The sequence below is a fragment of the Aplosporella prunicola genome (assembly GCF_010093885.1).
Source record: "Aplosporella prunicola CBS 121167 unplaced genomic scaffold K452scaffold_8, whole genome shotgun sequence".
In the NCBI taxonomy this organism is placed as follows: Eukaryota; Fungi; Ascomycota; class Dothideomycetes; order Botryosphaeriales; family Aplosporellaceae; genus Aplosporella; species Aplosporella prunicola.
Genome location: NW_022983536.1, coordinates 23435 through 39756, shown reverse-complemented (window position 1 = coordinate 39756; position 16322 = coordinate 23435). Strand labels below are relative to the sequence as shown.

The following is a 16322-nucleotide window of genomic DNA, read 5'->3' as shown; positions in this document are numbered from 1 at the left end:
TCCCTCTATCTCCGCGCGGTAATACGCTGTGAGACGTCAATGAGGGGTTGGACGTGGGGGCGGGCGCTGCCGTGTTGGAGCTTGGGCCATGTTGCCTTAGTCCGTTCTCGCGCACCGCTGCTCATCAATTAACTATGGCTTGTGATTGTATCAAGTGTTCCTATCTGACGCCTAGGTTGTGAAGCCTTTCTTTTCCTCGTCGACCTTTAGGGGGGAGTTCGCCCATGCCGTCTACAGCATCCATCTAAACTACCTATCATCTAAACCATACGCACAAATTCCAACGGGTTGACGACATGCGAATCTAAAGCCAAGCACCATTGCCCATTAAAGTGCCAGCAGGCCAAATCCAAGAATCCGGGATATTGAAATTGAAGCCAGAGTCCTGCGTCTACCATCACAACCATCAGCAAAAATACACACACCACAGAAACCAAGACACTCACCATATCATACCACCCAAAGTCATCAAGCTGCATCGGGGTGCTGTTGCTCCCCCGCTGCCGCTCACTCCCCATGTCGCTCCCATACTCGCTCAAATGCGCCATACTCTCCGCCCGCTCCCTCAGCAGCCGATAGCAAAACTCCAACGCCTCCTTGATGGCCTTCAGGATCGCCGGCTTCGGCGGCTCCCCCGCCATCAGCGAATCGACCTGCGCCAGCACGGCGACGAAGAACACGTGCCCGCGCATGTTGGTCTCGCCCGCCCGGATCCGCGCCGCAGAGTGATCGACGTAGTCGACAATGACGTTGCGGAGCTCTTGCCGCGCAAGCTTGTCCGCCGCCGATATGAATGAGTTGGCTGCTTCTTTGAGCTGCGTGAGCAGCTCGTGGCAGATGTAGATGGACGAGCGGAGCGGAACGTCCCGGAAGAAGCCGTTGCCGTGGAGCTTGATGCATGTGTAGTCGTCATCGTATGCCTTGGAGCCGATGATGCGTGGAGACGGCGTGTAGTGGCGCAATAGTAGAGCCGCATCGGTGCAGACCTTGCGTGAGTAGTAGTACATGGGGTTTGTCTTTGCTTGTAGCGCGAATGGTTGATGCAAAACGAGCAGGAACCGATGGGTAAAATGCTCGATAAACTTGATGTGGAGAGCCGTTGGCTGGGCTCGTTCGGGCGGGAAAGACTTGAAGCGACAGGAGTTGGTTTGGAGCAGTGCACTTAACTCATTGCCCAGGCGCAGTGTGCTTTCGTATGTCGGCTCGGACCGAAAGTTGTTCAGGTACCTCGCGATTTCAAGCCTGAGTGGAAGAGATTGCGCAAGTGTAATCTGAACGGTTGTCTGCGTATACTCCTCTATCGGCTTGATTTCAGGCGGAGGGCTGTCTTCTTCCATGTCGGCATCGTCGATATTCGAAGGCGGCTCGCAGTCAAAGTCGTCCATGGAGATGAGAGGTGGCCCACCGGAGTCGATACTAGTCTGGACAGTCATTTCCAGGATAGTGGACCAAAGTCTGCGCCGCATCTCGGCCTGGAAGAAGTTTGCGTGCGGAACGTTTTTGGGATCCCAATGCATCCCCGATTGCATGGCCATGCGGAGAAGCGATCCTGCGGATATCCATACGAGGTCGCCGCCAACGGAGTTGGTCTGTCGAGCCAAGAGAAGAAGGCAGTAGGTTTGGAGGCCGTTGATGTTCAGTCGTGATTTTTCGGAGGGGGAGCCTAACCAAGCTTGGGCGGCAAAGATCCATTGCATAGCTGATGAGCGAAGAGAGTCGGCGTCGGCTTCTTGGTAGAAGCACGTGCCGATAGCCAGGACCAGGAGAAGCTGAATGACCGAAGCAATGCTGGCGGACTGCGGGTCACTCCAATACTGTGTGTACTGCCTTTGGAAGGTTGGGATGTGTAGGATTCTGTACGCGGATTCGAAGGTCCTCAAGTAAGAATCAACCAGTTGATCGCACACTTCTTTCGGCGGCATGTAGTCCCCGATGTTAGCTGGAATAGGTTGTTGGAGAGGCTGGCGGGATTTTGTTGACCTCGCAAGGTTTTTGCATTTTCCCACGAGGGCGTGAATTTCGACGGCACCGCTATCATTTTTCAAGTTCATTATATCATCAAACTGAGCCAAGTTACTACTGGATTGGAACGTGACGGTAAAAGGCGGCTCACTTGATCAACTGCATTCATCCAATGGCTTCGACCGAAATATCTATCCTTGGAGAACCTCCCCTGGAAGGGTATTTCCCAGCTGGCATTGCGCGGCTTAGTGTCGAATCTACCAATGGAGCGCATGTCCGAGTTCAGATGCTGGGCCTTGTTTAATAAGGCCTGATCCGGAGCGGGTCCGACAGTCTCGGAGATGGAGTTCGGCAGACGGGAGGCCGGGTAGATCGGCCGGGCCCAGGACTGCACAGGGCTGAGACTGGCTGGAGCTGTGATGGAGCCATCGCCATCAACGACTCTTCGGCTCTTGTTCGCGCTGGGAGGAGGGTCCTGAGAGAGGTAGATGCACGGCTCGTTCTTGGTGCGGACGCATTGCTCGCACGGGGTATGTCGGTCGCATTTGACCTTTCTCTTGCGACACTGCTCACACGCCAAGGCGGGTCTACGTCGCTTGCGCGGCGTCGGAACGGGCGGGTTTGTGTTTGGCGGTACAAGGTCCATGGCAGGAAGGTAGCAGAGTCATGGACTAGGTGCCGGAGGAAGAGAGTGCGAAGCTCATTCAAATTCGGATTCCAACGGCCGTGGCGTGGAGAGGCGTAAAAAGTCTGACCGGCTCGTACCTGCAGGCTGACACGTCTGAAATCGCGCGCTCCGCTGACGGACGGGTAGTGGTTGGCGGTGCGATGGAATCTTGGCCACGACTTTGCCGAGCTGGTCGCTGTCGGCGCCCATTCACCGAAACCCCGCACGCGTCTGGTCGCAATCGCCGCCCATAGCCCGACGCGTCCTGCCATCTCCGCAGCCCTCTCCATCTGTCACCATTCATCCCCGATCCCTCTGCTATTGAATTGCTCAAGGCTGTCTACTCAACTGGCGAAATGACGCCGTCCGTATCTGCGACTTCATGCTGACATGCCTCGCTGACCCCAAGGAAAGGTATCTTCCCTTCCCGCCTCGTCCTCGCTGCTTTCAAAAACTCGACCTACGTCGCCCTCATTCCGGTCACATTTCCTCCACGCTGCATTCAGGGACCTGACCTATGGTGTTGTTGAAGAACAACGGCTTCAGTCGTGTACAATGATGTGCAATAGTTGATCGACCTTCCAAAACACGACGCATCATCCAAGCACATAGCACTATGCTCACATTGCGCATTGCACAGTCACCTGTGCGGTAAGAACAGACTTTGCTGCGTCGCGAAAAATAAAACAGTCACCAGGATTTACTTTTCCCGTCTTGCGTGGCCCGGGCTCCGCGGCCCCCGAAAATGATCTGATGAATGAGCCGACCCGGAAGGATGCGTCCCGGGCATTGTTACAGAGGCCGCCGTCACACAACTTACCTACAAAGTAGCTGCTTCTCTATCTTTCCTCCAAATCGCACTCTGTTTGTGTTCTTCTTTATTTTCTTCCGCACGGCAAACTTCAGTGTCCGATTGTCGCCAAAATGGTTCCCGAGCATGCTGTCCTCTCAGCCACGGTCAATGCGTCCAGCCCTCTCCATCCATACTACCCCCTCGGCGTTGTGATACCTAGCTACGTCACGAACTCTCTCTCGACACCGGCTCTCTTGGCCATCTTCGCCACAGGCTGCGCAGCCATTCTCTTGCCGACGTACCTCCTGATCCAGACGAAGCGGCCGGGCGTATCCAACACTGAAACAGCAATCGCGCTGTGGTTCATTCTCTGTGGATTCATCCACTTCTTCTTCGAAGGTGTGGGAACCTCTCTGTGGCCAAGACCCGACAGATTCATCTTTTGCGTCGTCAGCAGCTAACCATAACCCAGGCTACTTCGCCTACAACGCGCACCACCTCGGCAGCCTCGGCCACATTTTCGCCCAGCTCTGGAAAGAGTACTCCCTCTCCGACTCGCGCTACCTGACGCAGGACTCGTTCGTCGTGTGCATGGAAACCATCACCGCCATCTTCTGGGGCCCGCTGTCCTTCCTCTGCGCCTACTGCGTCGTCGCCGACCACCCGCTGCGCCACTGGTTGCAGACTGTCGTTAGCCTCGGCCAGCTGTACGGCGATGTGCTCTACTTCGCGACGTGCTCCTTTGACCAGCTCGTCGCGGAGCTGGTGCATTGTCGGCCCGAGCTGGCGTACTTTTGGTGTTATTATGTCCTCATGAATGCGTTTTGGATTGTGATTCCGCTTGCGCTGCTCGTGCAGAGTGGCAGGGAGACGACAAGGGCTTTTGCTTTAGTGCAGGCTATGAAAAGGTCGGGGAAGAAAAACCTTTAATCACACCTGCGGCTCGGGCTGCTGGCGCTCAAAAGAGGTCAATGGTGGCAAAGCGGATCCTGGTTTGGCTGCAGGAGCTGGAAGCACGTCTGATAACATAGCGGACTTCGAACTCTTCTTGATCAGCAGTTTAGACCAACCATACCAAGAGGCATAATCATCCTGTAGAAGAGGAAAGAATCCGCAGGAATTAATACATCTACCTCTCCGAAGTGCTTTGTTTGTAGACAATAACGTCCGTCATCGCGAACCGAAATCCACCGTATAGCGAGACAGGAGACGATACAAGCAGCCCCTACAGAGTACTCCTTGCCTAGCTCTCAGCCTGAGTCCTAGGTATAGGTGAAAAGCTCTTAGAGCACGCAGACTCTACACACCTTAACTGGGTCTCTTCTTCTACTCCGTACACTTATCACCATCTCGCTTCACGGTGACGGACGTTAGATGCAAGTCGTTGACATGTCTTTTAGCGGTCAGCTACCTAACGTCAGCTTTCCCACGTTTTAACAGCACGTTGTTTTCGTGTTCAGCACTACGCATGTCTGGATTAACAGTACCACCTTGTAGATCTACCTTAGGCAGTCTCTCCGGCGCCGCCGCAAAACGGTCGTCAGCCTTCCCCAGCTCTTACTTTCCAAGCCACTCCAAAAGCGCAGCATGATAAGCCTCGGGGTCCTGAATCTGGGGCGCATGGCCCAGCCCCTCAAACTCCACCAACGTAGCTCCAGGAATCCTGTCCGCGGTCTGCTTCCCCAAAACGTCGTAATGGCCCAGCAAAGGCTTGACCTCCTCGGGCGCCCACGCCTTCCCAATCGCCGTATTATCCTCCTGCCCGATCAGCAGCAGCGTCGCCATCTTCAGTGCCCCCAGCTCATACACCACCGGCTGCGTGAGCACCATATCCGTCGTCAGCGCCATGTCGTACGCGAACGTGTCGCCCTCGCCCGCCAGCTCGTACACCGACACCAGCATCGCCACCCACTCGTCGTACGCCCCGTCCCACGTCCCCGCGTAGTACGTGCTCTGCTGGTACGCCTTGATGCTGGAGAAGTTGCTCGCTAGCTCCGTCGCATACCCCGCTGAGATGCTCTGCCACGGCACCCCCAAGGCCACCCAGTCCTCCAGCCCAAGCGGGTTCGTGAGAACGAGCCGCGCAGTGAGGTCGGGGTACGCGAGAGCGAAGCGCGCGGCCAGCATCCCCCCCATCGAGTGCCCGAGCATCGTCGCCCTCGTGATGCCGAGCCTCTGCAGCAGGTCGCGCGTGTTGCGCGCCAGCTGCTGCAGTGAGAACTGATACGCGCGCGGCTTCGACGACTTGCAGAACCCGATCTGGTCGGGTATGATGACGCGGTAGCCGTGGGCTGCGAGCAGGCGCGCTGTGCGCTCCCAGGTTGCGCCGCAGAAGTTCTTGCCGTGCAGGAGCACGATCGTGCTATCATTTCCTGAGCTGGTGCTGCTGGTGCTGTTTGGCCTGACGTCCATGTACGCCATTGACAGCGTTTGCTCCTGCGATGTTAGGTTGTAGTACTGCACCGGCCAGGGGTACGTGTAGTTCCATTTGCTGGGAGGCACGGTGACGGCGTGGACGCTGGCGATGAAGTAGAGGATTAGGGTGAGGAACTGCATGGCGTGGCTGTTGGGAGAGCGTGTTTTGACCTGGGACGAAACATTGTGCGCGGTGTCGGGAAGACCGAGGTTTGTAGCACAGAAGTGGATATTTCTCCGGCGGAGAAGAGGCGTGCATGAATGTTAACACCCTTGCGTCATCGTCGGCAGTGACAACCCCGGATACCGAGGGACCCTTGTTTCTGTTGCAAAAAAACAAGCATCTATCTGCAATCAAACGTGTGATTGGTCTGCTTGCAAATGATGCTTATTTGTTGCAACATCCTTACCCTGGCCTCAGGCTTTCATCCTACGGTTACTAAAGTTTCGAGGGAAGATATTGTCACTCACATCCCCATAGCGAGCGGTTGTATGTTGAAGTGGAAATGCTTCCAGCCTCCCCATTTCTTTTAAAATTCTTAAATGTTGCAATCAAGCTAAGGTGCTCTTTTGGGTAGATTGAGCGATTCTTACAGGTCACTACCCTTCTGGCCCGTAGTACGTCAACCATCCAGACTCAACATTTCAGTGATTGTAGCATGCCCTCTTCAACTCCAGCGAAAAAATTAGATAATACTGAATTTGGTGAAAAGCTCCTCATCTGTTCCACCCTCTTGACGCTTCCGAACCACAGCCTCGCCATCCATGATCCCGTGGACGTAGCTAAAAAGCAAAATTTTCAGTATTTTATGCAAAGCAAGTCATGTAAGGGTGGCTTACCATTCACCGACAATGACATAATACTCTCTATACGGTCGTAGGACGAAAGGCACTGACCCTCCTAAAAGTATTGCAATACGATCTCCGGGTAGAGTGTGGCCGGGACATACACCGAAATAGTCTTCCTTCGTTTTCATCATAGGTTTGTACATACTATGGCATGACCACCCATTATACATACCGTTCTCGGAATACTCTCGACGCATGCATCCCAGGAGGGTTGTTTCGTCTTCAGCGGTTTCCGGTGGGAACGTATTGAGCTTCGGCCCTCTACCGGAAAAGAGAACATATAGAGAGATTGATAGCGGACTTTGTGGAATCCTTTTGATGCTGTCGTTGCGCCCCGAGTCCGAACTTGACAGGTTTGCCCAATAACGATCGAGCAGGACTGTCCTCCAGAATGCTTCTTTTCTCGAATGGTCTGTGTAGCGATATTCCTTATCTTTTTTAACTCGACACATCCTTTTGCATTGGTCAATGAATCTTTTATGAGCGTTTTGGATATTTCCGCTTGGCCATACGGTGGTTTCCATGATCTCATCAATGAGGAGACCATAGACATACAGAATCTCGCCATCAATCGAAAATTGATACCTGATTGGTGTCTCTCTATCAAAAGAAGCATTGAACAGATGGTCATTACTCCGGTTAAATGTTTCGAAACGCTTCTGGAAAGAGGTAGATGACCCTCCTCCCAGATTTTGAGTGAAGGTGTCGATTGATTTGTAATAGGAGAAGGACTCCACGCTTATGCAAGTAAATTTGTCGCACATGGCAACTTTTGCCGACCAATCAGGGGCCCATGATGGTAAAAACATGGGTCTTTGCGCAAAGATGAAAGGAGATCTTGCGCCAAGAATGTCCAGTGTCCGGCTTATGCCCAGAAATTCTCTTGCAAAGCGAACGAAAATATGTCGGGCATGGACGGTATAGTCCGGAGCAATCAAGTCTCTTCCTTTGCTTCCTTCTGGCAACACTCCACGAAGTGCATAGAGATAGTCCCGAGGATTTGTGGCTTCGAAGAACCTGGAAAGAGCCAAAAGTTTCGGCAAAGTTGGTTGGTATGGGATAGCAGAGCTGGCGAGAGAGTCCATATGCGCTAAAAGGGCGAACGGGAGAGCAGCGAAAGCGGCTTGCGTCAAATCAGAATAAGCTGAGTGGAGCGTGTTGGGGCACGTTGAGTTTTGGCCCCTTCGCGATCGCTGGCCCACCCGTACAAGCAGAAAAAGGGCAGACCGAAAGCTCTGCCAATCAACCGAATGTGAGCCACAGCGAATGTTTACTTTGGAGGCCAGTGCAAATTCTTGAATGACCCAAATCCGTCTCCACCATGGACGTTTCAAAATCGCAGTATAAGAATGGATGAGTGACAACATTCTTTCATCATGGAGAAACCTGGGAGTGTTTGATGACGTGATCGAAGGTGATATAATGCCAGTATTGAAGTCGGAAGTTGTTGCATTTTGGTATGATATGGTGGCTTCTAAGTTTTCAGAATGACCAGGCCTTGTTCGATTGGAAAGCGGGCCACCACAATCAGCGCAAAACGGCTCAGGGCGGAAAGGGAAATGTTGGGGTAAGCCTTTAGTCATCGGTAGTCCAGAAAAGAACCTGGCATGCTCGAGAGACATTGAAGTCTTATTAGATTCTCTTCCAAGCCATACGACAACTTCTTCTGCCTTCTTATAGATAACATCCATCATTCCGACCTGATGGCCTTTCTCCTCGGAATCGGCTTGGTTGATACAAACAGCGTCGATCCACAAAATTCGTATCTTGCCATTGGAAAACCGCAACTCACGCAATGCAGCTTCCAAATTTTCGGTTACATCGAGGGGCCTGCCGTTGACCGTAATTGGTCGAGTCTTCATAGGATCTCCCCAGACATAAGAAAGCGCTTCATAGGGGCGGCAGGAATCGAATGACTCTTCTCCGAGCAGACATTGAATCTTCCCGAAGGGCTTGTCTGGGGAAACTGGAAGCAAAGCAATAAGCCGTATGTTCTGCATTTGTCTTAGTGGCTTGTAAATATCTGGTCGCATCCCCCGATCATTACTTGCTGGAGGATCCTCGTAAACATGGAGCTCATACTTAAGTGCGGCCCGTATCCAGGAGTCCGGAAGACGAGTAAGATAGCGATCAATGAAAATTCGGCGTTCGATTATCGGAAGGTGATCCCCATTGCCTAGAGCATTGGGTTTTGACTTGTTGTAAATACTTTCCAGACTATGCTCCATGTGTATCTGAAAAGCAATCCTCGAGAAGACAATGGCCTCGTAGATATAGCTGGTTTCATCTTTTTCGTAGTGCCGGCAGATTGTCTCACGTGGCTTGACGCTGCAGCGCTCGCCGTATTTGATGGTGAAGATCCCCGTGTCGTTTAGTATGATATCCCAGTTGACGTGGAAGTTCTCGGTAAAGATAAGTGGAAAAGTCCATCCCCTCCACAGCTCTTTGATTTCTTCCTTATTTGTCTTGCTCTCTAGAATCTTGAAACGTTCAGCGTACACTGGGGGAAACCGATCGGAGAACTTGATATAACTTGGATGGACGTCTAGAGGATCCATTTTTGAAATCAAGCTCTAAGTTCAATGGTGGCTCTAGTGATTTATCTGTTCCGGCAAATCGTCAGTGTGTTATAAAGCAAGGATCCAAGGAAGTTATTGCAAAGGAGAGGGCTTCCAAAGAATGTGACTTGTCGCCTACGAGGTTGTACAAAGAACTGAATGGCAATGGCGGGTGATGCTGCGCCAAGGATCTTGCAAGGAAAGTAAGATTCCAGTCAAGCACCAGCCAATAGGAGTTACAGCCGGTGCACTATCCTACGAGACAATCAATATTCTGTACAACTATCTGAGGCATCTAATATTCCGATGAACTATCAGCCAATTATTTTAACCGCTCTTGTCCTACATTACAAGGTAAGTAAGATTCCGGTCAGTGACTGACCTGTTACGGATGTAACACAGGAGTCGTGCGACAAAAATAGGAAACCATATGAAAAATGGCTGCCTAATTCCTGTACGACTTGCGCTGTTATTTGAGTTGTTATAATAATGACAGCCCTGAAAAAATTGCGAAGATAGCACCATCGCGTAGCAAGTTCATCAACATGAGCGATGTAAGTAACAGCGATAAAACCCCGAAAGTATTAAGTAGCCTATTGTTTCCCGATTATGATAGTAGACTAACTCTGTATAGTATGGGAAGAGCCTGGCAGAGCTCCTCGAAAAACTACACTCATCAAAAATAGAGGCAACCGCGAATTCGGATGATGATGATTCTAGTTCGGAAGCCTCCAAGGGGAACGAACCACATTCTCAAAAAACAATTGGACAGCACTCAACAGTCAAAACCTTATTTGAGGGTCCTGAAAAATGTCGGTGTTGTATTAACTGGGTCGAGGAGCTACCATATGACCTGCCACTGGCAATAGAGCAACAAGAAGAAAGCAAACAACACGCTCTGCTTATTCGTATGAAGAAGAGCCACGATAATGATCGCAACCCATTAGTTCTCGATTCAATTGTCGTCCAGAGCCCATATCTGAAAGGTTTCTTGGGAGAGCTTTTCCAAAGCTATGAAGGAATCAAGACCAATTTACAAAAATTGGTGTTCAAATCTCCATTCAAACCATTTTTTTATGAATGGCAAAAGCTCAACGACCTTGTTCTTCTCGAACAAGACCCTGTCCGCATAGCACATGCTCGACTTTTGAAAAAGACTCTCAAATCAGAGTTGAAGGATACGATCTCCGTCAGCCAAGACTACGAACGCAATGGAGTCACCAGTTTCGAGATGCTATGGACAATCTTCAAGCCTGGAATTGACGTCTACACTCGAGAAGACGAATACGACCGCATATACCAGCTTGTCGATTCGAGTTACCATTCAGCTATGAGAATAAGATACTTTGAGCTGGACATGAGGTGCATCAACCACGGACAAAAGACGTTCGGATATCAGTCAAAAAAGATGACTATCTGGGATTTCGAAGGAATAAAAACAGTGACAAGTCTCGATGTTTTCCCTGCGCATTATCACCCTTCAATTGAGAGGTTGAGACTTGTGTTGAAAAAGCGAGGGGAAAGGTTCAGAGATCTCCAGACCATTAGAAACTGCCACAGAGAATACAATGGTCTAGCGCAATTGGACAAGGGCAACAAAAGAAAGGTAAGTCGAATGCATAAGCGTGTCTTCAAATGCGTTGATGTTTTCGCAGTTACTTACATTATTCAAGGTTGACGGGAGAATCATGATCGACTCAGAAGCTTACCTGAGCTTCAACCCTAATAAGCCAATACATCTACAACAACTAGATGGTGCCGAGCTAAAATCATGGCTAGATGTCTCTGACCAAATTCACGAGCCAATGATGCCGCTACCAAGACAAGACGGACGTTGGTGTGGGGTAAGAAAGTTTATCTAGTTATTTCCATGCCGCCCATTAAATATGACAAGTCAAAGAGAAACTAGAATCTAACAGAATTCAGACTCGTGGAGGAGGCTCCCGCATTCTCCCACCGCTTGATTTTGACAGCTTCCCCCCGCCCTCGATTGATGTTCCTGTCATTACTAGCACGATGCGTAAGTTTCCTTTGTTCATCCCTTATTACATAGAAGTCCCCTGCTTACTCCAAGTCGTAGAAGAAGGACACATCCATGACGATCTTCTTTACCTGTGCAGCCCCCAGGTCCGAGGCTACTGCTTCAAGATTAAGGAATGGGGTATGTAAAGATAGCGGGAAATTATTTATAAGCGCTAATGTAGCCAATATAGCTAGCTTCTATGTTGACAAAATCACTGACATTAAATGGAATGACCATGCCTTTGGAAGCTTAATATTGCCGAGCGATTACAAACGATTGATATTATTGTTCGTAGAGAGCCAAATCCACAACAAAAACCAATTCGATGATGTCATTGAAGGAAAAGGCAAGAAAATGCAAGAAGAAAGACGTATACTTACTGGAACTAACTGATTCTGTTTTTTAGGACAAGGAATCATCATGCTTCTCGAGGGCAGCCCTGGAGTTGGAAAGACTCTCACAGCAGAAGCCCGTGAGTTTTGACTTGTACCACCGAGAAAGTGCAACTAATTATTCACGGCAGTGGCTGACAGAATTCGGAAACCTCTTTACGCAATCAGTGTTGCAGAGCTTGGGAGCACTGCCAAGGATCTTGAAAGGAGACTGACCATGATACTTGAAGTCGCTGTAAAGTGGGATGCCGTGGTCCTCCTCGATGAAAGCGATGTCTTCCTTGAAAAGCGAAGAGCAGACAGTCTCACCCGCAACAGCATAGTTGCAATCTTCCTGCGGCTCCTGGAATACTACCGCGGCGTATTGTTTTTGACAACAAACCGTGTGCATTCAATGGACCCAGCTTTTCAGTCCCGAATCCACCTCAGGATTCAATACCCAGACTTGGAAGAACCGGCAAGGCGCCAGATTTGGAAGCAGTTTACCGAGCTCTCCAACCGAGAAAGCGTACTCGAGCCGCAACATTTCGAGGAGCTTGGTCGTTGGGACCTTAATGGACGTGAGATCAAAAACCTCGTCAAGACAGCGCAGCTTCTGGCAAGCCATGAAGCTGCTCCCCTGGGCATGGGGCATATCCAAACAGTATTGCGAGTCACACAAAAGAGCTTTGGGGGAACATCTGAATGAACACTGGGAAATGGTGAAAGGTCGATTATTCTTTAGGGAAACAAATCAATTATGAACGAATCTCGAGTGGCGTGTCTATTTGAAGTAAACCCTAAAATCAGCAAGAAATGAATCAATGCTCAACTGATGAAAGGATGTCGTTGTCGTGTGGCCGCTTTGGTCCGCAAAAAAGTTCGGGTTTCGGGGCTCATAGAACAACCATAGTGATCGCGTGAAAGCCACATACAGGAGATGAGTTTATATATATTTATATCAATCCCGATCCATTTGTGCGCAGTATACCCGCTGCTCTTCCACGGCTCTAGATGTAGCTGGAGTAATCATTCCGCAATAGGGATAATTTACTTCCTGTATGATCCTTGGCCGTACCTCATTTCAAACTTAGCATAATTACTGTCCGGTCGACAATTAGCACGTACGTGGTAAACTCCGATAGCACTATCCTGAAAGACTGAAGAATTGCGGTACCCCTGCCGTTCAAGTTTAGCTGAAAGCAGTCACAAGGTGGATCCAAATGACTTTTTTAGCTGTCGCTGACAAGATCAGCGGGCCGCCTGTGCTCTTAGCCCCCGATATGTTTCCGCACAACATGTTGGCTTTCCCACAAAACAACACGTAGATAAGCTATGACATCAATGTGCCCAGGCAGCAGCGCCTCGGCACCTTTGAATGGATCTAAATAGCCGACCATCGGCTGCGAACGCCTCCTCCACACTATACATTCGTATTCCGCCATGACGTCTTCAACTCCAATTATCTCGCTCCGCCTCCAGCAGGACCCTCATCCTATTCACAGTATCTGGCAATTACGCCGACCAACGTTTTTGTCACAGAATGTTCTCAAACTCAAAGCCATAGAGACGGAACAGACTGTTTCATTTTTCTGCGATGGCCTCCACGAAAAGCAGATTCGAGTCTCGGCTCAAATACCCTCTATAAAAAAACTGGAACTAGACATTGCTGTAGCCCTACAGTCCGGTCTTCTCCAGTTTGTCGAAGATGTTACGCAAGAGGTTGTTCAGTTCCCCTCGACAAAAGAGCCCCCAGGACGGATCGAAGTGGAACTGCGACCATCCCCGAATCCCTACCAAGCTTGTGTTAGCCTCACTGCCGACACTACAGCGCAGATCTGGAAAGACACCTTGCAAGCTGGCAAGACATATTGCTTGCGGTTTTCACCAGACAGAGGTGAAAGTTATTGCCTTCATAAAAATTCGGGTCAGCAAAAGCTCCACGCGCGACGGGAGCCAGATGTTATGCGCTTCGCCGTTTACGATGATCCTCCTCCTCCGACCTTCTCAGCCGTCTTGAGCGTGGATCCTGACACCTGCCACCGCTCTGGGACCCCGCCATTTAAATTCGTGGTCGACATCACTTCTCCATGCGACGAACACATTACAGTGAAAACGGAGTCAACGCCCTTTGGTGCTATGCAATGGTGCGGAGGTTTAAATAGCATAGATCAGCTTATCACCTTTACCGACCTTGAAACAGGAGAAGAGGTAGAGTTTGACTGGTGTTTTGGATGTTCAGACGATCGTGCGACGACCGAGTTTGTTGAGGAGGATTTTGTCGAGTTGCTACCCGGAGAGCCATGGCGGTTTGAATACGAATTCACTCAGCATAACAATCTACTAAGTGGGCGGAGATATAAGGTGGAACTGGCAAAAGCAAGTTTTCACTCCTGGATGTTCGGAAGGAAGGAGGAACTGCTGACGGGATCAGAGCAAGAGAAGAAAGCAAGGTGGAGGCCGGGCCCTGGAGGCCGTGGAAATATTCAAATTAAACAGCAAAATGAGCCTGTCATGTTTAATGTAGTCGATCAAGGGGCTTTCTAGCGCAATTCTAGGTAAGACTTACATGGATGCGAAGATTTGCTTCTTATTTTGACACATATCGCTGTGTTCACATCTTCACTTCTACTTTACGGATTGTCAAGGGAAAGTCGTCAGTGTAAAACTGTTTCAGCAGGAGTGAAACCGTTATAAGGTTACTGTAGTAACGTATGTACCGGAACATTGCCCTTGTATCCGCGCCTCACCGCCATACCAGGATAACCCTGTCGCTGGCCACGTCATCTTACATAGTGCCTATTTCGATGTTGAACCTCTCCTCACCCAGCCGTCAATACTACGTAAACATCCAGAAGCCTTTTATTGCCTCACACTTCAATATTATCTGAGAAACGGCCAGATTATGGGCCGCGGGTATGGGGATTTTCCCAAAGTCGACGAGGGTCGAGGAAAATCCGGGATCCCCACTGAAAATCACACCAAGACATGTTTAAAATGTAATCGGACATTTAAAGACCGCAATAAGCTCTTCAGGAACTTAAGAAGAGTGAGCGATTACGCAGTTGATTGTAACATTGCTTCTACATCAACCTCGTCGTTCGATCACACCAGCGAAAGAACTTCCCAAACAGAGTCGCAGGCAAGTAGCAATGCCGGCAAAGAAGACGATAATGTAGTTACTCAACAGCCAACACCAGAAGGTGATATGGTAGTTGAAGTAATGGACAGTCCAGGACAAACAACAGTGTGCGATGAGCCACAGCGCAAAGACGGAAAGCGTCGCGATTCTGGACTGGATCCTTTCATCACCCAAATGGATGATGCCTCGTATGCATACTACTCTCTCATTCAACAGTACGCGCTACGAAGCTTTCAAGGCCGTGACTTTCAATACAAGGCCTTCGCAGCTGCCGTATCTAGCCAAGGTAGAACCGACGAGCAGCGTTGCCGAGTCACAGTGATCGAGTTCATTGGCAGCTCTTCTGAAGAGGTCGCTTTACATAATGGCGAGCACTTACAGCAGTATCTGGATAGCGGAGAGATGATGCGGGATGGGCGTGCACGTCGAATCTTCGTTGTGGAAGATTTGGCGGTAAGACACATTTGCTTGCTGGGACCTCGCCTGCAAATACACCCCAGTGTAAGCTCTATTGGCATCCTTTGAATGATAAATACGGCTGATACGTTTTAATATCTTCTAGGTATTTGCAAACCATTATAATCATGACTCAGCATCAGCGCATGCCAATTGTATGAGAGCAATTCCGTTATCCGACAAATTGAACACTGAAGACGGCATGAAGAATCCAAGTGCTGTCAGACCTACTGGTGAGAAGAGACGATTTGCTCTCCGCTACCCGACAACAATGCCCAGACTTTCCGCTCAACACAATCCGGATCCCAAGCTGTGTCCAGACTGGCTGAAGCCGACTCCCGAGATTTCAAACCAAAATGCATATGCGAAATTCAACATTGAACGTGGGATTGATACACCGGACATCAATGATTTGTGGGACGAGCCCGGAAAAGTAGCCATAATGGACAATCAAGTGACGTATTGGTCCCGCCCAGAGAATGATGGTTGGGCAGGTATGTTCTAGTTCTCTCATATCTGCAAAACTTAGCTGATGATCAAACAAAGCACTATTTCTCGTCGATCCATGCGTCAAAGACCCTTCCCTCCTGACAACGCTTTCCGGGGAGGCTACAGTGCCAAACGTTGCTTGCATCATCCGCTACCCTGACCTTAACGACCACGTCGACATATCAAAAGACATGAACGAATGGGTAGCTCCGCCTTCCTGGTCAAAGTTCGTTCTCCACAACGACATCTTGCAACACTTTGCTCTCAGAAAAGATGACCCAGGGCACTCGCCACTAGCTGTAACGCCCTTCGTTCGAGAGTTTGCGCTCAGTAAATGGACAGCATACCTCGACTACGTGCACCGCGCCTACCATGCTTTGCGTACGCGACTTTTTGCCCCGGGAAACAAACGTACCGACCAAGGGCAATGGCAAAATACATCGCAATGGGGTGGGGATTGGGAAGAATGGATCTTTGAGCGCATGACGCGGCTCATCACCGACTTGTCACTTTATCGTCGCGACGCTGAGTGCTGCATGCATGATCTGGGGATTGATCCGGACCAACCATGCAGCTTCGGAGTGGTTGGCAAGCGCG

General features: G+C 50.1%; 8 protein-coding genes across 8 annotated transcripts; 4 read left to right on the top strand and 4 right to left on the bottom strand.

Moving 5' to 3' along the window:
* Positions 1 to 117: 117 nt before the first annotated feature.
* Positions 118 to 2752, bottom strand: K452DRAFT_317031 (uncharacterized protein). The gene is made up of 3 exons (XM_033544023.1): positions 2114 to 2752; positions 447 to 2063; positions 118 to 391 (listed from the first exon to the last, which is right to left on the bottom strand). The coding sequence occupies exons 1-3, from the start codon at positions 2606 to 2608 to the stop codon at positions 305 to 307; spliced, it is 2199 nt and encodes a 732-aa protein (XP_033399254.1). The 5' UTR covers positions 2609 to 2752; the 3' UTR covers positions 118 to 304.
* Positions 2753 to 3434: 682 nt separating this feature from the next.
* Positions 3435 to 4540, top strand: K452DRAFT_267682 (uncharacterized protein). The gene is made up of 2 exons (XM_033538852.1): positions 3435 to 3821; positions 3895 to 4540. Exons 1-2 carry the CDS (start codon positions 3554 to 3556, stop codon positions 4350 to 4352), a joined length of 726 nt encoding a protein of 241 aa, XP_033399253.1. The 5' UTR covers positions 3435 to 3553; the 3' UTR covers positions 4353 to 4540.
* A 439-nt stretch (positions 4541 to 4979) lies between these two features.
* K452DRAFT_296554 (uncharacterized protein) lies at positions 4980 to 5978 on the bottom strand (the record flags this gene model as incomplete). Its single annotated transcript, XM_033541924.1, has 1 exon — positions 4980 to 5978. The coding sequence occupies one exon, from the start codon at positions 5976 to 5978 to the stop codon at positions 4980 to 4982; it is 999 nt and encodes a 332-aa protein (XP_033399252.1).
* A 611-nt stretch (positions 5979 to 6589) lies between these two features.
* On the bottom strand, positions 6590 to 6835 carry K452DRAFT_198784 (uncharacterized protein; the record flags this gene model as incomplete). The annotated part of the gene is made up of 2 exons (XM_033535999.1): positions 6590 to 6620; positions 6678 to 6835. Coding segments are annotated over 2 exons (189 nt in total), but the record flags the coding sequence as incomplete, so codon positions are not given.
* A 1107-nt stretch (positions 6836 to 7942) lies between these two features.
* Positions 7943 to 8686, bottom strand: K452DRAFT_224862 (uncharacterized protein; the record flags this gene model as incomplete). Its single annotated transcript, XM_033536715.1, has 2 exons — positions 7943 to 8054; positions 8226 to 8686. Coding segments are annotated over 2 exons (573 nt in total), but the record flags the coding sequence as incomplete, so codon positions are not given.
* A 1306-nt stretch (positions 8687 to 9992) lies between these two features.
* K452DRAFT_224609 (uncharacterized protein) lies at positions 9993 to 12347 on the top strand (the record flags this gene model as incomplete). The annotated part of the gene is made up of 6 exons (XM_033536698.1): positions 9993 to 10850; positions 10918 to 11077; positions 11331 to 11405; positions 11458 to 11637; positions 11680 to 11739; positions 11791 to 12347. Coding segments are annotated over 6 exons (1890 nt in total), but the record flags the coding sequence as incomplete, so codon positions are not given.
* A 629-nt stretch (positions 12348 to 12976) lies between these two features.
* K452DRAFT_346079 (uncharacterized protein) lies at positions 12977 to 14185 on the top strand (the record flags this gene model as incomplete). Its single annotated transcript, XM_033545469.1, has 1 exon — positions 12977 to 14185. The coding sequence occupies exon 1, from the start codon at positions 13082 to 13084 to the stop codon at positions 14183 to 14185; it is 1104 nt and encodes a 367-aa protein (XP_033399248.1). The 5' UTR covers positions 12977 to 13081.
* Positions 14186 to 14861: 676 nt separating this feature from the next.
* K452DRAFT_224155 (uncharacterized protein) lies at positions 14862 to 15741 on the top strand (the record flags this gene model as incomplete). Its single annotated transcript, XM_033536676.1, has 2 exons — positions 14862 to 15281; positions 15343 to 15741. The coding sequence occupies 2 exons, from the start codon at positions 14862 to 14864 to the stop codon at positions 15739 to 15741; spliced, it is 819 nt and encodes a 272-aa protein (XP_033399247.1).
* Between the last annotated feature and the right edge of the window lie 581 nt (positions 15742 to 16322).